The 24,674-nt window shown below is 40.9% G+C and overlaps 1 protein-coding gene across 1 annotated transcript in view; it reads right to left on the bottom strand.

Moving 5' to 3' along the window:
• Nucleotides 1-1,230: 1,230 nt before the first annotated feature.
• Nucleotides 1,231-24,674, bottom strand: part of LOC145347936 (ral guanine nucleotide dissociation stimulator-like 1) — an 88,426-nt gene continuing 64,982 nt past the window's right edge. Inside the window, exons 25-32 of the mRNA XM_080195924.1 lie at nt 23,249-23,335; nt 20,518-20,550; nt 19,824-19,945; nt 17,473-17,562; nt 11,852-12,041; nt 9,955-10,356; nt 4,659-4,773; nt 1,231-3,938 (exon numbers count right to left, since the gene is read on the bottom strand). Coding sequence (XP_080052050.1) covers nt 3,844-3,938; nt 4,659-4,773; nt 9,955-10,356; nt 11,852-12,041; nt 17,473-17,562; nt 19,824-19,945; nt 20,518-20,550; nt 23,249-23,335 — 1,134 coding nt within the window. The 3' untranslated portion in view covers nt 1,231-3,843. The remainder of the gene's footprint in view (nt 3,939-4,658; nt 4,774-9,954; nt 10,357-11,851; nt 12,042-17,472; nt 17,563-19,823; nt 19,946-20,517; nt 20,551-23,248; nt 23,336-24,674) is intronic.

Genomic DNA, 24,674 nt, shown 5'->3' on the forward strand with positions numbered 1-24,674 from the left:
TCTAGTTTTACGACCATCTTGTCTTGGCCAGATTAATTCTCCCTTTCCACAGTCTATCAAAATCTTATTCTTTCATCATATCATTTCCCATTATTATATCCATGTTATTTTTGCACACATAAAGCCTCATTGGTGTATACAGATTATTTATCTTTACTAACGTGGTCTCGCTTAGGTAGGTGGATGTGTTTCCTCCTATCACGGTTAGGTAAATCATTTTATTTGTAGTCGGTAAGGGTAGGTCGGTGACAGATATGGATGCTCCCCTGTCCACTAACATCTCACAGTGCCTGTCCCCTATTAGTTCAGACACGAGGAGAATGTGCAAACTCCACACAGACACCGTCCCAAGCCAGGAATCGAACCCAGGTCCCTGGAGTTGTGAAGCAGCAGTGCTAACCACTGTGCTACTATGCTGCCCACAGTATGTTTAGTTCTTTGTGTCATAAGTAAGTTTACATTAACACTGCAGTAAAGATCCCCTCGTCACCATACTCCGGCACCTGTTCAACTGTACTAATGGAGAGTATGACATATCCAATCCACCTAACCAGCATGTCTTTCAGGCCGTGGGAGGAAACCAGAGCATCCAGAAGAAACCTGCACAGACACAATGAGAACGTGCACGTTCCACACAGTGACCCAAGCCAGGAGTCGAACCCAGGACCCTGGTACTGTGAGGCAGCAATGCTAACTAACTGCTATGGATAGTCCGCTAAAAGTCAGTGCTTGCTTAATGTCTCTCTCCCCAAGTAACTTTATGTGCCAGATAGCCATCTTTGTGATTTTTCCCCTACACATGGCAACCCACTTTAAATCTGAACTACCTAGCAGTGATAAAAAGATGGAGCTGGGAAGGAGAGATTGAGAATATACCAAAGGCAACAACAAATCAAAAAGTTAAAGATTTCAGCACGGGATGGGGCAAGATATTAGAAAAATGGGAAATGCCGAAGCTGGCCATTCAGTGTTCACACCACAACTTGTACATGATTAATGCAGAAGGTTAGCCATTTTGCTTTTCAATCGACCACTGGATCATGATCGGCTGTTGCAAAAACATGAGAACACTGCAGTTATCAGTCATTGCCCTTGGTTTCTAGAATAGGACTGTCCATAATGCCAGATGGCATGGTTCACATTAAGGTAAACTCTCAACTGAAGTAGATACATAACATATCTGGTCTTATCAGGTCCTGCCTTCCATTTCAAAAGAAAGAAGCATGAAGGTTTTGAAATTTTAGAAACATTTTATTTAAAACAAATTATGTGAGGAATACAGAAAATATTTAAGTGTGCACTTAGAAAAATATACAAATAACGCAGATGATTTCCTCTAATACCTGTTGCTGGCACAGATGTTGAACCTTTTTAGTGACAAGTGGTCTTGTGTAATTGTGCCTGATTAGTGAATCCTATTTCAGGGCAGCAAGTGATTGATGGGAGGCAACAAGAAAAATACATGGACCTCCAAAAATTAAGTGGTGAGTTCCCTAAAGCCCCCCCTCACCACAACTCATAGGCACGTCAATTCATGCTGGGGGAAGGATACTGGAGCATCATGTGTGGAAGATGCTTGAAATGTTAAAGTGCTTCAGCACTTGCCTTTTCTGGTGGTTAATTTATACATGTGCAAATCTGAATTTGATAGAAACCCAAAGACTGTTAAGACATTCTTGGCATTTGTTGCTACTTTCAAGGGTTTTTTTTGGGGTAAATCTAATGAGTGAACATATATAGTCAGTGCTGTCCTATACCTGAGAAGTGATTACATAAAAATGAAGCGGTCAATGAATTAGTGTCTAATTTATGCTCTGACTACTAAGGTCTGTAGATTCACACAGAAAGGATATTGCTTATTCTTTTAGTATTGTAGGCTAGCCCACAAAATAATGGCAGTTCTAAGTAATTGAATACAAGATAAATGAGGGACAAAAAGAAACAAGTATTCATATCTCAGGTGATCTGGTCCCTTCTGCAGCTTTTAAAGATTTTTTCCCAAAAAGGTTTACATTTACAATTACATATACACAAAATAATAATTCAGTATAAATCTAGTATAAAGCTGAACATCAATTCAAAACAAGTGCAATATCATTGGTAGTACAAACAAAGAACAAAGAACAGTACAGCACAGGAAACAGGCCCTTCTCTGACAACCCTTTTGTTCCTACCGTATGAATAAAATACCTTGGGATTCTCCTTTATCCTGTCTGCCAAGAACATTTTGTGACCTCTTTTTGCCCTTCTAACTTCCCGTTTGAGTTCTTTCCTACTTTCTCTGTATTCCTTCAGCGCTCTGTCTGTTTTCAGTTGCCTGGACCTAACGTACGCCTCTCTTTTCCTTTTGATCAGATCCTCAATTTCCCTGGTTATCCACGGCTCTCGAATCCTACCTTTCCTATCCTTCCTTTTTATAGGCGCGTGCCTGTTCTGCACCCTTATCAACTGTTCCTTAAAAGACTCCCACATGCCCGACGTGGACTTACCCTTGAACAGCCTCTCCCAATCAACGGCCACTAATTCCTGCCTTATCCAGCTATAGTTAACCTTTCCCCAGTTTAGCACCCTACCCCAAAGGATAACACTCATCCTTGTCCATTACTTTCCTGAAGTCAACAGAATCGTGGTCACTATTTGCCACATGTTCCCCTACTGACCTGACCGGGCTCATTTCCCAGTACTAGATCCAGTATAGCCCCCTCTCTAGTTGGGCTATCTACATATTGTTCCAAAGAACTTCCCTGTGTGCATTTTACAAATTTCTCCCCATCCAGACCCTCAGCCCTAAGCACTTTCCAGTCTGTATCAGGGAAATTAAAGTCTCCCACTACAACAATCCTATTTTCTTCTGCACCTATCCAGAATCTCCTTGCATATCCGTTCCTCCACTTCCCGTGGGCTGTTGGGTGGCCTGTAGTATACCCCCAGCATAGTGATTGCACCCTTCCTGTTTCTGAGCTCCACCCGCAGTGACTCATTACATGACCCCTCTAAATTGTCCACCCTCTGCACCGCTGTAATATGCTCCCTAACTAATATTGCTACTCCCCCACCTCTTTTAGCCCCTCCTCTGGTTGGCACAACATCGAGGGCCGAGGGCATTTAACATTTACTGCGCTGTAATGTTCTATGTTCTATGTTCTAATACCCTGGCACCAGGGAGGCAGACTACCATCCTGGAGTCTCATTAATAATAAACTATTCCATAATTTCTTGCAGTTGTCTTCGTTGAAGGCAAGTTGATGCTGTATATTCCAGAAGGTGGATAAGCTGCTGGAAAAATAAAGAGGGAAGGCAGGAAACGTGTGCTGAAGAGCTCAAGGGCCAATCCAACTACTTTCATTGAAGTAGTCATCATTCGGCCAATTAACTAGATGGCAGTTGGTTCACTGGTTACAAAGTGATTGTGGAGGAACCCCAGGCCAGCTCATTTGCAAATAGTCACACAATTCATATATAACAAAAACATTTTCCTCTTCCACCAATTCCAACAAGCATATGATCTTCATCAAGTCTGTAGCTCTCCAACAGACTCTGGTGACAGGATCCAATCTGACAGTCTTCTTTCAAAAGGGCTGATGTACAAAATGTTTCAAAAGCAGACAAGCATGCGTTCAAGTGTTTGGACAATGCTATCCATAGTGTCCAATAATTTAAGTAAAATACTGTCAGGTAATTTATTCACATATATTGCAGGGTTTTTCAGTACTAAGTGGTGTTTTGTTTAAGCTTCGACAGGTATAGCTGTGTGAAAAGTGGCACTCCTTACAGAGTAACCTTGCTTAGTCTATGCGCTGATTTGGGTAGTGTCAAGCATGACCGGATTTGTAGCTTAACCTGTTATCTGCAGGAGTACCGGTTTCTCAGAATAAAGTAAAATTTCCCAGAAGGGTCCAGAGCAGAAAACACATTGGCAGTGTCTGGAATCACAAGCTCTGAAAAGCAAAGGAAATGTATAAGGTTATTTACACATGCATTTTGATAGTGCTGATTGGCTCAGTAGAAAACTAGAAGAAACCCCATTCAATTTTCTTGTTTCATTGCTAAATTGCCAGAGGGCCAAGAAAAGGCAGGTAAAAAGGCTTTCAGTTTCAAAATAATGATTCTTGCATCTTTTCTCCCCCCACAGAATACAAAGCTTGAATTAGAATGAATAAACCAGAATAATGTCGACTATTTGCAACCAACTCCAGCTGTGCATCCTTCAACACAATATTGCTTTCAGAGAATTGGTTGATATTCGTTGCTTTCATTAGGTCCAGGCAATTGTTACTTATTGAGGAATGTAAAGTCAAATTCCTCCAAGTTGGATAGAAAGCAAAATACTGCAGATGCCGTAAGTCTGAAATAGAAACACAAAATGCTGGAAAAAACTCAGCAAGTTCGGCAGAATCTGTGGAGAAAGAAAAAGAGTCAACATCAAGTCTGTATCACTTTAACTCATTTTTCTCTCTCTACAGATGCTGCCAGACCTGCTGAGTTTTTCAAGCACTATTTTTGTTTCTCCAAGTTGGATCCAGCTGAGTGAAACTGGATCTATTCAATAATAGGAATATGGTTTTTCCAAGCTTTTTGGTGAAACATAAAGAAAACACCAATCTGCTGCCAAAAGGTGGCTACTTATCATAAATTGAGATACAATTCCCATCTCTCACCTTCATCTTTTGAGATGATCTGTACGAGCTGATAATCATCCATCAGTTCTGGTTCAAGGTTGTGCTTGGACATGGCTCTCTGGATAATCACAGGTGTCCTATCTCCATTTGTCACCTAAATAGAAAAAATATTTACTTTTCTTTAGGAATAATGAAAAAAGTGCAAGCCCTTAAAAAATGGCTGTTTTCACTCAGTAGATATATAGTGGCATTGTATTGAATACTGTACAAATTACAGAGAAATAATATCCATCTCTACAACTGTAATGTCTTAGGACTGGTATTGCAAAAACTTGCCTTCAATGCACCAAAATCCATTTGTGAGGAAACATGCTTAAATATCTAAGAGAAACAGAGCCCAGTGTTTCACCACAAAGATTCCTGGGCAAACTTACCTATATTTGTAGTTTAAAGCAAATAAATTTGTCCAAAACAAAATCAATTTAAATGCTCCATTCTTTTCCCCTATACCATTTGCTTACTTTTGACATTTATTGCTCATAGAGCTAAAAGCTCAATACTCAATCTGACATATAATATTAGTTCATGTTTATCTAAAAGTGATTCATAAAAATGATTGCGACATTAAGCAACATTTAGTCCCTGAATGGAGTTCAGAAACTTAATATTCACCTCAAATTTTGAATCACTGGACTTGCGTAGGTAAACAGGATATTGAAGTGACCAAAATGTACCGCAGTGTTATTTTTTTAAAAACAACCTCCTTTCGGTTTTTGTTCAGTCCTATGTTACATCTGGAGCTCATTTCTCCCAGCTCAAGTTTGAGCAGTCCAGCAAATGGCTGATCCCATGAGATGAAGTACACTGGCAGATCTGGGTATTTGTTTGAGAGAATTGGGGAGTTTTCCCAATTGAGAGACTGTGCACGCTTTTCTTCTTTTAAGCTGCAGGCCATGGTTTACAAATTCAATTTTTCCAGCCCCTCAGAAACAAAGCTCTTCGTAAACATATAAAAGAGCAACAATGTTACAGTACAAGATCCCATCAATTTGCAGTTGTCGATACCAAGGTTGACTTATCCGAGAATTACAACCTTTTGTATCTCTTAATCTGCAGATTCAGTGGAATCATTAAAGATCCTCCCATTCCGGGATGAATTGCAAGACATTCAAGATATTGTAAATTGACAAACTTGCACTTCTGATTAATGATAATATCCTCTAGCATAAGAAAGGGATGATCTACCATTCATAAGAATGAATTTCATGCTGTCATTTAGTAGCAGAACCCTTGGGGATGGTCAGTTGCCCAAGGGCAAGTCCAGTGACTGGTGCAGACTTTGATCTCACGCACCACTCTGATTAACCTGTCAGGATGCATATCAGTGAAGATGTGCTTGGTCTCCTGAGATTGCTCCATATCTACCTTAGCAGCTCCATCCTCATGACAGACTATCAATTTGAACACTGAAAAGAATTTACTTGTGTCAGTTTCAAACATAGCAATGTTATGTTATGAATTCACAAGCTGGATCTCTGTCAGTTGGCATCACACTTACAGCATAGTCAGAGTGTAATCTGGTGAAGACAGATAGAACAGAGAAACATATGTTTCATACATTCCAAGATTCCTGTTATTCTTGGTGGGATTGGTACCTTATGATAGAAAAGTTTCTGCATACATCTTTGGAATCAGAAAGCCTCTCCCCCATTATGAAAGACTATCACAATATATTCTGAATGCTTCTGTAGAAAATGATTAAACTTGTGTGGATCTTTCTGATGCAGTTGGAGGATGAGAAAGTAGGATCCTGAACCTGTGTCCTCTGTTTGAACAGAGGGGAGCATGATAGGATGAGAGCAAAATTGGCAAATGTAGATTGGGGGTGCAGATCGGCTGGTAGGACGGCTGAAGAACAGTGGAGGATTTTTAAGGAGATCTTTTTCGGTACTCAGCAGAAATATATTCCAATGGTCAAGAAGGACTGTAGGAGAAGGGATAACCAGCCGTGGTTATCGAAGGAAATAAAGGAGAGTATTAAATTAAAAGCTGATGTGTTCAGAGTGGCTAAAAATAGTGGGCGATTAGACGATTGGGAAAGATTTAAAAATCAACAAAGAATGACTAAGTAGGTGATAAAGAAAGGAAAGATAGAGTATGAAGCTAAACTGGCACTAAATATAAAAAATGACAGTAAAAGTTTTTACAAATATATAAAGAAGAGGAGGCTGGCTAGAGTGACTGTTGGACCCTTGGAGGACGAGAGGGGGGATTTAGCGGTGGGCAATGAGGAAATGGCTGAGGCTTTAAATAAGTTTTTTGCCTCGGTCTTCACGGAGGAGGACACGAATAGTTTGCCGGATATTAAAGATAGAAGGATGAGGAGTTGAGGGCCTGAATGCAATTACTATCACTAGAGAGGTAGTGCTTGATAGACTAATGGGACTGAAGGTGGACAAGTCCCCAGGACCGGATGGAATGCATCCCAGGGTCCTGAAAGAAATGGCAGAGGTGATAATGGATGCCTTAGTAATTATTTATCAAAATTCGCGGGACTCCGGGAAAGTGCCGGAAGATTGGAAAATGGCTCATGATACTCAGTTGTTTAAAAAAGGTAGCAGACAAAAGGCAGGGAATTATAGGCTGTTAGTTTAACATCTATGGTTGGAAAAATGCTAGAATCTGTCATCAAAGAAGAAATAGTGAGGCACCTAGAAAATAATGGTTTGATCAAGCAGACGCAGCATGGATTCGTTAAGGGGAAGTCGTGTTTGACGAATTTGTTGGATTTCTATGCGGACGTGACTAGTGTGGTAGACAGAGGGGAACTGGTGGATGTGGTGTTTTTAGATTTCCAAAAGATGTTTGATAATGTGCCCCACAAAAGGTTGCTACAGAAGGTTAAGGTGCACGGAGTTGGGGGTAAGGTGTTAGTGTGGATAGAAGATTGGCTGTCTAATAGGAAGCAGAGAGTTGGTATCAATGGGTGCTATTCTGGTTGGCAGTTGGTGACTAGTGGAGTGCCATAGGGATCGGTGCTGGGGCCTCAACTATTTACCATTTATATAGATGATCAGGAGGAGGGGGCTGAGTGTAGGGTGACAAAATTTGCTGATGACACAAAGATGAGTGGAAAAGCAAATTGCGTGGAGGGTGTGGAAAGTCTGCAGAGGGATCTGGATAGGCTGAGCGAGTGGGCGAGGACCTGGCAGATGGAGTATAATGTTAGCAAGTGTGAGGTTATCCACTTTGGCAGAAATAATAGTAGAAGGGATTATTATTTAAAATGTGAAAAGCTGCAGCATGCTACGGTGCAGAGGGACCTGGGGGTCCTTGTGCACGAGTCGCAAAAACCCAGTCTGCAGGTGCAGCAGGTGATCAAGAAGGCGAATGGAATGTTGGCCTTTATACGGAGGGGGCTAGAATATAAAAGTAGGGAGGTCTTGCTGCAACTGTACAGGGTACTGGTGAGGCCGCAGCTGGAGTACTGTGCGCAGTTTTGGTCGCCGCACTTGTGCAAGGATATATTGGCCTTGGAGGGAGTGCAGAGGAGGTTCACTAGGCTGATAACAGAGATGAGGGGGTTGGCCTATGTAGAGAGACGAAATAGACTGGGTCTGTACTCGTTGGAGTTTAGAAGGCTGAGGGGGGATTTTATAGAGATGAATAAGATAATGAAGGGGATGGATAGGGTAGAGGTAGAAAGATTCTTCCCGCTTAGAAAGGATAACAGGACTAGAGGACCTCAAGATAAGGGGGGGAGCAGTTTAGATCAGAGTTGAGGAGGAACTTCTTCACTCAAAGGGCGGTGAATCTCTGGAATTCTCTGCCCGTTGAAGTGGTGGAGGCTACCTTGCTAAATATATTTAAGTCACGGGTAGATAGGTTTCTGATAGACAGGGGAATTAAGGGTTATGGGGAGAAAGCAGGAAAGTGGAACTGATCCACTTCAGATCAGCCGTGATCTTATTGAATGGCGGGGCAGGCTTGAAGGGCGAGATGGCCTACTCCTGCTCCTATTTCTTATGTTCTTATGTTCTTTCTCAAAGGAAGTAGATTTTAACTAACCCAGTCTCTGTACATTTATGGCAATACTGATTACAAGTCCAATCTAGTAAACCTTAAATGGGGCAATTCCTTTCAGCATTCATGAGGCATGCTGCATTGCAAATTTTCAGTTTGAAACAATAATTTAATTTGTTGACTTTATTCAATCTCAAGTGAAAAATAATTTCTACAATAGCTCAACCAAACTGGGTCAGGAAGACTGCCCTGAACAGCAGCAGAATTGAAATAGTTTCAACTTCTAATGGTTGTCTCGTCTTGGGTGCAATATCAGACACGAGGTATGTCTACAACTAATATGTATAATTAATTGTTTGTACACACCCGAAATGTCTCAGTCCAAATGAAGATGATAGGCTAAATTCCTCCAATCAGATCTGGAGATTGCATATCTGTTTGATATAGTTAATTGCCATCTTCATCGTTTAGGAAAAAATGTGTCAAATGACAGCTGCATGTATCTGTTTGACTAACTTCACTAAATTATTTGAGTGACTAGAGGATTAGTACAAAGATAGGTGAGGTACTTCAGATTTTCAAAAAGATGTTTGCTAAAGTACTGCACAGTACAAGCAACATTGAAGCCACTGGGATGAAAGAAGCAGTGGCAACATGGATACAAAATCGGTTAAGAGATAAAAGCAGTGTGATTAAACAATTATCATTGGTAATTAAATTGTACCCTTTCACCACCTCCATTTTTGCTTTGCTCTCTTCTATTCTCTATCCTTTTAAATTCCATGCAAGCCCCAAAGGAATGCCTGGCAAAAATTAGTCAATTAGCCAACAGGAGGACCAGAGCTACCCATAGTTAGTCATGCGGTAATCAAGTGACTTAGATTTCAATTTGTATCTCTTAACTGCATTGTTGCACAAGGGGTGAGGAAATAGTACAAATTAATCACAGCTCACCCCTTAAATAAACATATTAAAGTGCTACATCTTGTTGTGTTCTGTATTGTTAATGAATAAGGACATTTAAAAAAAGGCTCCAAACTCACACAAAATGCGACAACATTCTATGAAAAAGCTGAAATGGTCAGAGCGCACAGGAATCAAAAGCTTCAGTGACATGGAAAGTAGACAGTGAAGTAGCACTGGTCACAGTCACACAAGTCATCTTGAGTATGACTGTGCGGTAACAAATGGTTCCGAGGCCAGTTTTTGCCCTCAAAGATAAATGTCCTTTTGCATTTCTGTCTATACTGGCAGAAATTAACAACCTTTATACAGCATGAACATGAATAAAGAAAACAATCCACATACTTACCAAAACGCTTTTGTATAGATTTCCATCGTCATTCTCTAGGCTGACCCAGATGATACAGCTGTCTTCATTCGGCTTGTCGAGCATGGGACCTGCATTGTAGGAAGTGACTGAGGCAAAATGGTTGTGAACCATGGTAGGGTTGGGAAGTGGCGGTGATACTGAGGACCATGCTACTGGTAGCCACAATCCTGGCGGCCACGATCCTGGCAGCCGCCATCCTGGTAGCCACAATCCTGGCAGCCGCGATCCTGGTAGCTGTAATACTGCCGGCAGCGATTCCGGCGATGGCGATACTGACGATGCTGGCGATGGTGGCGGCGGCGATACTGGCGGCGGCGATACTCGGAATGTAATTCCCGAGGAGGAGGAGGTGTCCGCAGAAGAGAGGGATTCAGATGATTGCTGAATTATTTTAGAAAAAAATTGCCAATGATTATATTTCAGACAGGTCCTTCTTCCCCGTTACATCTATTTGGACACAAACTTTCTGCCATTCCCTCAGAAGAGGGGGCATTGCGGACACAACAGTTTGGCCTTGAGGAATGCACAATTTCGAGGTAGTTATACTGAAATCCTTGTGATTCTTCCCAGCTAAAAATCAATGCTGATGAATGATACCATCTAATGTCTACTAGTCGCCAAGCCAACATTGGCAGTTATCATTTAGCACATATGTATAAGTGCCCGGTGGGCCATTACATTCAGATATTTAAGCTATGCTTAAATCGTCAAATAGTCCCTTTGGGATTTTGGTTTACACACTGTTGAGCACTCCCATACTCACAGGAATGTTATCCTGCCTGCCTCACCTGGTTCCTCACTTGCAGCACCCACTGACACTGATTGAAATGAAATACATCCAGTGGTGATGCTTTGTGCAGGTGGGGCAAAGCACCAGAAAAGGAGACAAGAAGGCACAGAAAGATAGAAGGGAATTAAAAGCCAAATCACTCTAATGCAGATCTTGAGATGCAGGGTACTGGCAATGCAGTAACATTATTGGAGAGATGGAATACAAGGACTGAAAAAGGAGAATCTATAAAGAGGGAGGGTATTTTAAAACTTCTGAATTACTGAAATTTCCAAGGAACAAGTCATCAACATATTCTACTAAAAGTGACGATCCAGGTCATTGATAATCTCCCAAGAAATATCACTCACCATTGGAGAATATGCTGAAGAATAACTAAAGGTCAAGTGCAGAAAAGAAACAAAGCAGGCAGTCAGGAGGGACTCTGATGTACAAGCAGAGCTGCATTGCTTTGTTGCTATTGGTGGAGTAGTTTGTTAGATTTTGATCCAAAGTGCTGTTTTTGTGGACTACACACTTGAAGTTGTTATGGTCACAACAGCCCGTGTGTTAACTTTACCATAAAAATCAGCCTGCGCTATCAAAGATGTTTCAAACTTAAATTCATGATATTGGTTATTACTGTGACGTGGATCTGCCTCTGTACATATTTAATAAAATCAATGCAAAAGAAGCTCGTATTTCATATGAACAAAATCAGTTTGCATTCCATGCAGTTAATTATAAATCTTCTGGCATCTGATGGCTTTATAAACAACATGGGTTGAATTTTGTTGAGACTGAAGTCTCACCTGCAGATCTGAAACTTTGACCAGTGCTGTAATCTGGGGTTGCATATTGCAGGCAGAAGCCAATTATGAGGCTGTCACCTTAAATACATTCAAATTAAGGACGATAGCTTGTTCCCAAGAGGTGTGTTAGCTCAATCAGATATTATGTGCCCATGAAGAAAGGCATGCTGCGTTTGGGCAGGCAGAACCAGTGATCAGGTTAGGTGTTGGTGAGCACCCTTGTATCCCATTGATAATCAAAGTACAAAGTACAAAGAACTCCCACAATATGTTTTGTGAGAAATGCCTCTGTCACCTTTTTCTGGGGTCCTTCTTGAGCGTAAGCGTACGAAGTGCAGGGCTCTTCACTTTCCAAACTGCTGGAATCTGATGAAACGCTGACCGACTTGATGCTCTCTGCTGAATTCCCACTCTCGGGGGGTTTAGGCTGGTCGGAGCACTTAGTTGAAGTGCCATTCTCATTAACATCTCCTCCTAGAAATAGGCTGCACAAAGGAAAAGGATCGGTCAGTAAAAATACTAAAAGACTATTAAAAGTCATTGCATTCTACAGAAAGAGTTTACAGCTGATTAAAGTGGCACTTGGTTACCCAACAATGGCCCAATACATGGACATATTTTGAAGTAGTGGTACATACTCTTTCCCACCCCATGGTTGATTATGCAACTTATTGAAATAAGAACAGATGAATGGCATGTTGCAGTGGTCACTGCTGCCTCAGCACTGTTGACACTGACAGTGGTGGCAGGGCATACATCAGAGAATTCTGGCCTGAGTTGTCCTTTGAAACCTAGAAAAATTCTTCCAAACAGGGTTGACTTGTATGGTAAAGCTAAAGGTGAACAGTGCGGCCTCAGTGGTCGCCTTCTTTGTCATTAACCACATGGGGTCTACTACATTATAAACCCGCATAAAATCTTCACAACACAGCCCATATTGCCTGTCTGATTTCTTGTGCAGCACTATATGTATCGGAGGGAGAAAAAATGCATTTATGAGGTGAAAAATTGAGGCCACTAATATAAGCATAGCACAATAGGACTGAAAGTACAAGCGTTATGGAAAAACCATGACTTTTGAAGCCAGAAAATAGGGTTGTCTTATATGCAATGTACAGCAAAGGGCTTGTTTTGTCATATTTAAACAACAGATTTTGGATGGAGAGCAAAACAGAATCCAGTCACTGAAGCTGACAAATCTCAGTGTAGAATACCCAGGAATTGCCTGTCACCCTATGTTCTCCATTGGTTCTGCAAGATTGCAGTGTTATCTATATGCAAATTAGTGAACTTCATACTATTAGTCTGTGCAAAAACTCCGGAAAAGTTTATTTGTTGAATGAGTTTTTTTTAATGATAATCTCAATAATTACTGCTAAATATCCTCAGACCCCAAAAAGCTGGTTATTTTTTGCAGAATGTCTGGTTTCGTGTGGGGGGTGGTGGTGGTGGGGAGAGAGGAGTTTGCAGTGTGGATCTGATGCATAATTAATTCCTCACTGAGATGGAGGTAGGAGAATTGCTCCCTGAAGTCCCTGGGCAGTAATTGCTTCCTGCGGAGATCTTCCCTCTTTTGCTGGAAAAATCCATGAGGTTTTTTGTTTTGTGTGTTCAGATGACACGGCAGCCTAGACTTTTCAGTGTATTATTCCAACCCTGCTATTACTCTCTTGTGTGAAAATCTGGTATTAAATATTTAGTGCACAAAATTTCCCAATGTGTACTTAATAAAATTCATCTTTCAGAAAAAAATAAGGGCAAATCACTTACTTGATAGAAACTGCACAAAAAACTTTTACAAGGATGTACACAGGAACTTGCATTTACATCCCATCTTTATGGTGGTTAAATGTTTCAAAGCACTTCATTGTAGTCGGGCAGATGGCAGATAAGATTTCTGGAGGCTCATGGTGGGCACACACAGAACAATTTAGGATGAAGGATCTAACATGCCGAGGAGTCTTTTGCCAATTGTTATGTGGAGGGGAGGATGGAATTCAAAGATGATCAGAAACAAATCAGCAGAATCTCTGTACAGGTCCCCCAGGGCCAGAGAAAATTACAGAGCTAGGTATGGGCAAAGGAACAGAAGGATTCCGGGAAGTAGGATAGGAAACCAGTGGAGGTTGGTGAGGGTATGATTCAAAAGGAATCAGAAAACAAGCAACAGATTTTGAATGAGATAAAGTTCAGGGATCACATAGTACAAGGGGTTAAGGCATCTGAAAAAGTGACAAAAGCATGAATGAGGACTTCAGTGGTAGAGGAGGCACATTTTACATGTAATGTTGGTGACAGTTGTAGTGATGCAAACATGTGTAAATATAAAACTTGGAACAGACTCAAGCCAAATGGTCTCCTTCTGTACCATAAGTGGCTAACTCAAAATGAGCCTTAATGCCTGGTGTCCTCATATTTGCAATTATAAAAACCAGGGCTATATTTCCTTGTATTTAGACAATCAAATGATTTGATCAAAGTTTAAAGGGGAACTGTGAGGTAGACAAAGTAGTATTTTTGTTGGCTGAAGAAGTTCAGACTGCCTAAAAATTAGAGTCAGATCTGTCAGGAGTGAAATTAGGAAACACTTTCATATGGAAAGGAAGACAAAATTTGGAAATCTCATTCAAACAGAGACATAGAAGATAGGAGCAGGAAGAGGCCATTTGGCCCTTCATGCCTGCTCTGCCATTCATCACAATCATGGCTGATCAACCTAATCCTTTTTTCTCCCCAGAAGCTTTGACCCCACTCATCTCAAAATGAGGGTTGATGCTGGATCATGCCAAAGGTGAGGGGGGTGGGGGAGGGAAGAGTTTGATCACAAATCAGCAATGACCTTACTAAACAGCAGAACTCAGGCTCAAGTAGTTAATTGCTTAATTGTAGCGGATCCTATAGTTTAATGTCTAGGAGGTGAAACTGGGTTCTGTGATATTGTGGATCTGAGTTCAACCTGAATTAGCAGTGGATCAGCATGATGGGAGTCACAGTTGAAGTGCAGGATGTAGACAGTCAGATGTAGTCAAGCTTTAAGAGGCTCTCTCTCATCTGTGAACTCATGTCAAATAAGCAATTAGACTGTATAGTCAGTGTCACACTGTGCAAAACATGGCAGTGTACAGGATCCCAAGGACATCAATTAATATCGTTTATGTTGGAGGAAGGATATATGTTGATAAAAAGTCCTCAGCTGCTCTTTGAAGAGTACCATTGGATCCTTCACATTTGAGAGAGTAGATGGGGACCTCCTGTGGAAAAGTCTCATCTGAAACTGCACTTCTGACAGAGCAGCACCTTGTCGAGCATTGCACTGAGAAAAATCAGCGAGATTATACGCTTAAATCTTTTGAATGAAACTTGAATTTAGTTCTCTGACTGGGCTGAGTCAAGGCTAACAAATAAGCCACATGAATGCAATTAATTTTAATAGGAATCAATGCCATCTGCCATTAGACAATCAGAGAAATAAAATTGTCACTATAAGTAGCATGTTCTTACTAGAGCCAGATGAAGCAGAACAAAAATGAGACCCATTCCTAAAAGGTTCCAAATGCAATATTGTGAAAAGCTCAACGACAACAGTTATGGCAGTGTTCTGGCATGATAGGACCAAATAGGCAAAACACAAAACATCTAACTGACAGTTAATGCTGTTGCACAAAACTGTTGGCAAATGTAGTGGGCCATGTTCAGTATGTCATTAGTTAAAGAAAGCAACAGCCAAAATTGTTCAGAACTTCTGAACAGGCACTCACAGCATTAGTCAATAATTTGCTTCAAGGATCTGCAACAGTGGGAATGACTGAATATGCCCACTGGCTGCTCCAATTTTTCATTCCCTGCAGCTTGGTCCATGGAAATAAGTATAAATACCAAAATAGCTGCTGTGTGACACAGATGGCTGGATGCAAACAAAAATGATTTAGCACTACAGGTGCCTGGAGTTGACAATAGGCATTAAGTATTATAGGGGAAGCAAGAAAAGACAGTTTAGAACCTGTGACATCAAATAAAGAGTGTTCATTCTGGTTCTTGGAGCGTGACAACAACTAAGCTACAATAACCAACATAATACAGGCATCAAAAACTCAATAGCCGAATTTGCAGATGACACAAAAATAGGTGTGACAGTAAATTGCAATGAGGAAGAAAGAACCTTAAATGGTTACAGATGGGTTAGGAGAGTGGGCTAAAATGTGGCACATGGAGTTGAATGTGTACAAGTGCGAGGTCGTGCATTTTGGTCAGAAAAACAGGAAGGTAACTTATGACCTAAATGGGGAGAGACTTCAGGATGCTCTGATGCAGAGAGATCTGGGATATCCCATTCATGAATCACAGAAAATTAGCATGCAGGTACAGCAGATAATAAAGAAAGCAAATGGAATGTTGCCATTTATAGCTAAAGGAATAGAATAAAGACAAGGAAGTGTTGTTGCAACTATACAAGGCATTGGTGAAACTGCACCTGGAGTACTCTGCACTGTTTTGGTCTCCTTATTGGAGGAAAGATGTAGTGGCATTGGAGGCAGTTCAGAGGTTGTTCACTAGATCGATTCTAGAGACGAGGGGCTTGCTGAATGAAGAGAGATTAAACAGTTTAGGCCTATACTCTCTGGAATTTAGAAGAATGAGGAGAGGTTGAGAGGAATGAGGGGAGGTCAAGAGGAAGGGCTAGATGGCCTACTCCTGCTCCTATTTCTTATGTTCTTATGTATACAAGATGATAAAAGGTTTGGATAAAGTAGATATGGAAGAGATGCTTCCTCTTGTGGGGCATTCTAGGATGAGAGGTTACAGTCTTAGGATAAGAGGTAGCAAATTTAAAACAGTTGAAGAGAAACTACTTCTCACAAAGGGTTGTGAATCTGTGGAATTTGCTACCCCAAAGTGCAGTGAATGCTGGGACAGTGAGTAAATTTGAGGAGTTAGACAGATTTTTAATTGGCGATGGGTTGAAGGGTGATTGAATGGCGGAGCAGACTCAATGGGCCGAAGAGTCTAATTCTGCTCTGATATCTTATGAACTTATAACATGCAACTAAAGCCAACCCAATTATATAGAAAGATGATATACCAGGCAATCAATATATGTTTCTCTGCCTTGACTTCAATATTCTCTATGACCAAAACAATCACAATTTGCAATACAGACAATTTGCAAGGTACAACACAGTAGGAAGGAATGATTCTCCCTCAACCTCCACATTGTTTAGTCCTTGCCCATGTGGAGATAAATAAAAGATGGTGCTTTACTACGACAGGGACAATCTGAGAACAAAATATCTTTGTAATCTTGATGCACACACACTTGCATGTTAATTTGTACATTTGATCTTCAAACATGAATCACCAGTGATAGAGTTGCAGATTGATTTGTTTTGCTGTTTGCTGATCCGCATAACAGTAAACTTTAAAGAACATGGAATGTAGATTGGATTTGCATTCAAATAATCAACTAAATTCAGTTTTTATTATGTAGGCATACAACTATGCTCAAAGCCGTTTCATTTTAATCCATTTTTGAGATTCCTCCTCTCAGTGCAAATTTGAAAAGGTCTAGCCATTTATACACTGGCTATCATTTGATACATAGGAATTGCTAGGCAAGACTATCTGGTCCAATCAAATGATACAATGATAATGAAGTCATTGATTAGTCATTAGCAATCAGCCTATGTCAATTAATCGACAACAGATATAGGCTCGAGGCGAAAACAACCCCCAACGGTTATCACATTATCTCAAACTAAATTTTATCAACCACCGAATCTTCACACTCCAGTAAAACAATATTGGCCACAAATTAAAATATACATTCATGGTGTAGCTGATGCACATCATGTCTGTCTATTGGTGCTTATTTCAAAGAAAGCAACCAGATGAGATACCTTCTCTGTTTATGATACTTACAGGCTGAGGCATTTCGCTATACGCTTTCTGAGTTTTGGTGATGTGGATCTAACATCAGGAGTTGCCTCTGGCTCACAGGACACACGATAGCTGCAGGATGGCAGATAAACATATTTCACACAAGGTCCATTTAAAAAAAGTGATGTCTTTGCTTAATATTCAATATTCATTAACTTAATATTTTGAAAAACTCATTTGTACAAACAAAATAATTGCACAAATGATTAATTTGCTTCCAAAAGGCACTTATTTTCAGGCAGGAGAACACTGCACTTTGATTAATGATTAACTGCTGGTTCTCGCTACTGGAACTGCAGTCTTTTGTACTGCATGAAATGCAGATGGAAATGAATTTAACTTCATGTGTCAGACATTCTTAGAAGACAGCCACCATTACCATCGTAGCCTTTTTGTGGGACACACTGAAGGGAACAAAATCTTCCAACCTGAACATGAGGTACAGGAAAATAAAGCAATAGTAAGTGCACTAGTTAGCATTAGGCTGCAAAATCGCCAGCAGTTCCTGGCCTTATCTGTATTTTCACATGAAGGTAAAGTCGACATAGTCCCAGATGACCAAAGACTACTTTCCCCTTGGATGGAGAGTATTGAGTGGTGGTGATTTAACCAGAGGATTACCACACCTCGGGCAACAGGCAAGGTTGAGAAGGCAAGGACTTCATTACTGACCTCAGCTAATATCGGAATTGGACCTGATCTGTTGCTGTTGCTCTGCATCACTAACCAGCCATCTAGCCAACTGAGTTAAACTGACCCATGAGTGCACACAGCTGATGGTGGGCAGCTACCCATTGTTAATGCAAGGAGTTGGTCCATCATTCACTGAGTGACTAACACTCATGTGCTAGGAGTACAGATACCAAAATGAGGAGCAGATCTTGTTGACTGGCAATGATGGGAACAGACAAAACATTAAAAGGGCAAAAGTTTGTGCTGCCAATGTTTCGAGTGCAATCTTCCCAAAATCAACCAATCCATTCCAAAAAGGAAAATAGTAAAAGCTTCCCCCACCCACAAAATGGCCATACTCCCAGCTCAAATGAATCATTCCAGGTAATGGCTCAGCAGGTCTGTCTGCAGCCTGAGGTGGTGTAAAAGGTGCAAGAATATTTAAGCTCATTTTTTGTTCATTTACTAAGAAGCCAACTGTTGCAATTCAATGCAACTATATAAAAGCTTTCTACAAGTCCATTTCAATTATTTCAAATCCCAGGAAGAGGATGAGATATTGATTAAACTTTGGGGTTTTTGAGATAATTAATAAAACAGCAGTACATCAAGGAATACTTTGAGGCAAATATTTTGTATAAATTTAAACAAAAAAATCACTTTCCAAAATGCTGGCCAATTGTGTGCGATAAAAGTCAGTGGTGCACAAACATGTTTGAGCAGAAACTTCAGAAAGTAGCACAGTTTACATCTGGACCAGCAGATGTGTTCAAAGTAGAAACTCAAAACATGGTTTCTGAATCAGGGTCTCATTTTTTCCTATAACTATTGGCTTATTCGTTTGGTGCATGTTACTATATACTGATATAAAGACATGAATATGATAGCAGTGTTTGTGCATCTACCCAAAATGATTTGGTTGAGTGAGTGGAAAAACTGGCAAATGGAATTGAACCTGAAGTGCAAGTTGATGCAAGGGAATAGGAAATAAACGGGAGGGGTAGATGAAATGCAATACCTCGGAGTCCATCCCACGGGTCGCTGAAGGTGGCAATACAGATGGTTATGATACAGAAGGCATATGGAATATTTCTGTTATTGGACAAGATATAGATTGCAAAAGCAGGGATGTAATGCTGGAACCCATATAAAACACCAGTTAGGCCACAACTCGAATTATGTACCGTCCTGGCTGCCATGTTACAGGAACAACATAATTCCTCTGGAGTAGAGGAGATTTACAAGAATGTTGTCAGAGCTTGAAAATTGAGGCTATGAGGAAAGTCCAGCTCCCCCTAACGGAGAGGTCAATTACCAGGGGGCACAGATTTAAGGTGATTGATAGATGGACTTCTCCACCCAGAGCATGGTGAGTGTCTGAATTCTTTTTGGTAGAGGCAGATACTTTCAGGTTATAAGCCTGGTACCTTTTTAAATTAGTTAGGCTACGGACCAGTTGCTAAAATGTGGGATTAGAACAGGCGGCTATTTTTTTAAAAAATCTTTGAGCAGGCACAAACAAGATGGGCTGAATGAACTTGTGTGCTGTATGGTTCCCATCACAAAAATATTTATAACAGGGAACTGTCAAGCTCACTAATGGTGGAAGATTATACAATCATTGATGGTTTGATCAGCACATGCTTGCAATACCCTCTTACCTTTCTTTGTCAGTCAAGTATTGTTGACCGTGAAAGCATTTTAAAAACTTCTGGACTGGATTGATGCTGTAATTGTTGCAAGCAGACTGCAACAGTTTAATTTGTGATATTACCTCAAATTCCTAAAAAGAACATGGAAAGAAACATTGGAAGTTGAGATTTAAAGCTACTATAATTGCTGCTGCTTTACCGGAGTCATTGATTTTAGAATAGTGCCAAAACTATTTTAAAACATTTTGTTTGCTAGATTTGATGCATAGTGAAACTGTGCGTGCCTTTTATATGCTCTGTTTGAGACCAGTACTTTCTACTCACCTGACGAAGGGGCAAACCCCAAAAACTTGTGGGTTTACTGTCAAATAAACTGGTTGGACTTTAACCTGGTGTTGTGAGACTTCTTACTCAAATTAACAGCACAGACATAGGCTATTTGGCCCAACTGGTTGTGCGCTGGCATTTATGCCTCTCCTGTCTTCATCAGACTGCAAACATTCTCTTATTCCTTTTCCATGCATTTAGCTTTCTCGGAAAGACAACCATGTCAAGTTCCTCCTTCATCCAATTTTTAGTGACTTTTATGTTTCAGACCTGGAGTTTTGGATTTCTGCTTCCAAACCCAATAACAGAGGCATGCTCCCCATCCCCCCCAAATACAACTGTCGAAGTTTTGCTTGGTGCAATAATTTATACTAACCTTCCGTCTCTTCTCAAAGTTGATCAAACCATTCTATATGAGACAAACAAGAACAGCAAAAATTAATTTGACTTGTCGAACAGTCAGATCACACTACAAGATTGTGAACTTGAAAGGATACTTAGGAGTGAAATCCAAGTCCTGTAAACCTGGCTCCAAATTAAAATGTAGCTGTGTACAACACAAATAAATGCATTGCACTGACAGGTCATTATTTTGCAAAATTATACAGAATCCTCTACTGCAGTCAAATTTGTAAACACCAAGTTTATTATACAAGTAGGCAAGCTAGGGGAGATAGTGGCAAGCGCTGCTGTCTCATAGCAACAGGGACCTGGGTTTAATTCCCGGCTTGGGTCACTGTGGGGAGTCTGCATGTTCTCCCCCTCTCTGCATGGGTCTCCTCCAGGTGCTCTGGTTTTCTCCCAGAGTCTGAAAGACATGCTGGTTAGCTGCTTGGGTCAAGTTAAATTCTCCCTCAGTGGAACCGAACAGGTGCCAGAGTGTGGCGATTGGGGGATTTTCACAGTAACTTTATTGCCGTATTATCGTAAGCCTATTTGTGACATTAATAAACTTAAAGTTTAGAATGCAATGGAAAACAATGTCCAATTAACAGAATCTTACCTGCGCAAATAAAAAGTGTGCAATTTATATAACATTTTTAGGCTACAAAATAAATCGGGCTACACACAACTGGCTGCTTTGTGAATAAGCTGCATGCAAATCACCAAGTGATTGATCCATAGTACAAAGCATCAAATCAAAGCCGTGCATGTACTGTCTTTAATGTGCTTCATTCATTTGTCTCATTAATTCTTTCATTGTCTTTTTGATTCCCATCTCCAAGCAACTTGCACTACAACTGTAATCATAGCAAAGAAAAAATCTCAACATGTTGTAAAGGAGGCTGGCTAGAGTGAATGTTCGACCCTTAGAGGATGAGAGGGGGGACTTAGTGGTGGGAGATGAGGAAATGGCTGAGGCCTTAAATAAGTTTTTTGCCTCGGTCTTCACGGAGGAGGACGCGAATAGTTTGCCGGATATTAAAGATAGAAGGATGGTAGGAGTTAAGGCCTGAATGCGATTACTGTCACTAGAGAGATAGTGCTTGATAGACTAACGGGACTGATGGTGGACAAGTCCCCAGGACTGGATGGAATGCATCCCAAAGTTCTGAAGGAAATGGCAGAGGTGATAGTGGGTGCCTTAGTGATTATTTACCAAAATTTGCTGGATTCCGGGGAAGTGCTGGAAGATTGGAAAACGGCGAATGTTACGCCGCTATTTAAAAAAGGTAGCAGACAAAAGGCAGGGAATTATAGGCCGGTTAGTTTAACGTCTGTAATTGGAAAAATGCTTGAATCTGTCATCAAAGAAGAAATAGCAAGGCACCTGGAAAGGAGTGGTTTGATAGAGCAGACGCAGCACGGATTCGTTAAGGGAAAGTCATGTTTGACGAGTTTATTGGATTTCTATGAGGATGTGACTAGTGAGGTAGACAGAGGGTAACCAGTGGATGTGGTGTTTCAAAAGGCGTTTGATAAGGTGCCTCACAAAAAGTTGCTTCAGAAGGTTAGGGTGCATGGAGTTGGGGGTAAGGTGTTAGCGTGGATAGAGGATTGGTTGTCTAATAGGAGGCAGAGAGTTGGTATCAATGGGTGCTATTCTGATTGGCGGTTGGTGACTAGTGCAGTGCCGCAGGGATCGGTGCTGGGGCCTCAGCTATTTACCATTTATATAGATGATCTGGAGGAGGGGGCTGAGTGTAGGGTGACGAAATTTGCTGATGACATGAAGATGAGTGGAAAAGCAAATTGCGCGGAGGGTGTGGAAAGGCTGCAGAGGGATCTGGATAGGCTGAGCGAGTGGGCAAGGACCTGGCAGATGGAGTACAATGTTAGCAAGTGTGAGGTTATCCACTTTGGCAGAAATAATAGTAGGAGGGATTACTATTTAAAGGGTGAAAAGCTGCAGCATGCTATGGTGCAGAGGGACCTGGGGGTCCTTGTGCATGAGTCACAAAAACCCAGTCTGCAGGTGCAGCAGGTGATCAAAGAGGCAGATGGAATGCTGGCCTTTATAGCGAGGGGGATAGAATATAAAAGCAGGGAGGTCTTGCTGCAACTGTACAGGGCACTGGTGAGGCCGCAGCTGGAGTACAGTGTGCAGTTTTGGTCGCCGCATTTGCGCAAGGATACTTTGGCCTTGGAGAGAGTGCAGAGGAGGTTCACTAGGCTGATACCGGAGATGAAGGGGTTGGACTATGAAGAGAGACTAAATACACTGGGTCTGTACTCGTTGGAGTTTAGAAGGATGAAGGGGGATCTTACAGAGACGTATAAGATAATGAAGGGGATGGATAGGGTAGAGGTAGAGAGATTCTTCCCGCTTAGAAAGGATAGCAGGACTAGAGGGCACAGCCTCAAGATAAGTCGGGGGGAGCAGTTTAGATCAGAGTTGAGGAGGAACTTCTTCACTCAAAGGGTGGTGAATCTCTGGAATTCTCTGCCCGTTGAAGTGGTGGAGGCTACCTCGCTAAATATATTTAAGACACGGGAAGATAGGTTTTTGACAGACAAGGGAATTAAGGGTTATGGGAAGAGAGCGGGAAAGTGGAACTGATCCACTTCAGATCAGCCATGATCTTATTGAATGGCGGGGCAGGCTCGAGGGGCTAGATGGCCTACTCCTGCTCCTATTTCTTATGTTCTTATGTAAAGAGACTTACATCAATATAATCTGGAAGAGCAGTGTCCAACATAATTAGATCAGTTAAGAAAGTCCCCAGGTAGGGCACAGTTCCCTGCATCACACCCTATAAAAGAGGAGCAAAATTGTTTAATCCATTTTAAATGCATGTCACATTTCCTAAACATACTATCCATACTTAAAACCGCTCCCTTTTGTATGTAACTAAATCAGTTTGCAACCTGAACACTTGAGTCTATTTAATTACAGATCATACCATGGGATGGAAAGCTAGAGCTGGATCTCCCATGTTGAGTTGATCAATATCAATCACTTGAAGGTTGGGAATTCTCTCACATATCAGGGGTTATAAATAGATTACCCATTCTTGCTAATGGTGAATATTTAAGTGATAAGTAATTATGTACAAAACAATAATAAAAATGTAAACAGCGTTGGTCAAATACAACATTTGCCAATATTAACCCCAAATTACCACTTAATTGTAAGTGCAGGCAAAACATTATATTATCCTCCATCACTTTAGTTTCTTTTTCTCCTTTGTTACCAGAAATTCATGGCTGGAACTTCTCTTCATATGGTGATCTCGAGGATAACCTTTGGTATCTTATTCTATCAAAAGGCACTGCAGTCCTTAAATAATGATCAGATATGCAGCTTTCCAGAAGGAGCTAATGGTCAGCTATCAGCAGTGCCAACTAGTTGTGTTATTTTATAGCAGAAAGAACACAAGTAACAACTAGAGTAGACCCTACAGCTCCCACCATTCAATAAGTTAATAAGTGACTGTCTTCAACTCCACTTTTTGGCTTGATTCTTATCTCCCTTGATTTCCTGAGTTCAAATCTATTGATCTTCAACCAAGTGTCCACAGCTCTTCCGTGTATAGATTTCCTGCCAAATCCTCAACCTTGCATTTCACTGAGATTCCATCTCATTCTTCCAATCCAGTGCATTGACCTGCAAAATCTTTCACAGGATTATACATCCATCCCCAGAACTAATCCATTCAGCCTAACAGACTTGAGCTGACACTAATTACCTATTTCTGTACGGAATTTAGTTCTTTCTTCCTTATCCTAAAATAGGTGACCAAATGGGAGCCCCAATTTCTACCCTTGTGAACATCAGTATACTCAGCAGTGATTGAGTCAGAATACTGCCTTTACCCTTTAGACCATGACGAAGATTCTGCCCATACTAGCTTTGGATCATCTTAAATGTGGAACAATTTAGATCTCAAATGATACATTGGTTGTCAATACATGATTATATTTATAAACATCAGCACCGTCCCAATAATTATAGCTTTTAAAATGCAACCAGTCAAACAGCAACAGTGGCGTCCTCATTGGAAATAGAAAGGAGAAATGGTTAATAGCCTCATTTAGAGCAAAGAATTACGTAAAGATGAATCACTATTTGAATTCAATCTGAGAACTGTT

Source organism: Carcharhinus amblyrhynchos, chromosome 9 (assembly GCF_965287045.1).
Source record: "Carcharhinus amblyrhynchos chromosome 9, sCarAmb.v2.hapA, whole genome shotgun sequence".
NCBI classification, from domain to species: Eukaryota; Metazoa; Chordata; class Chondrichthyes; order Carcharhiniformes; family Carcharhinidae; genus Carcharhinus; species Carcharhinus amblyrhynchos.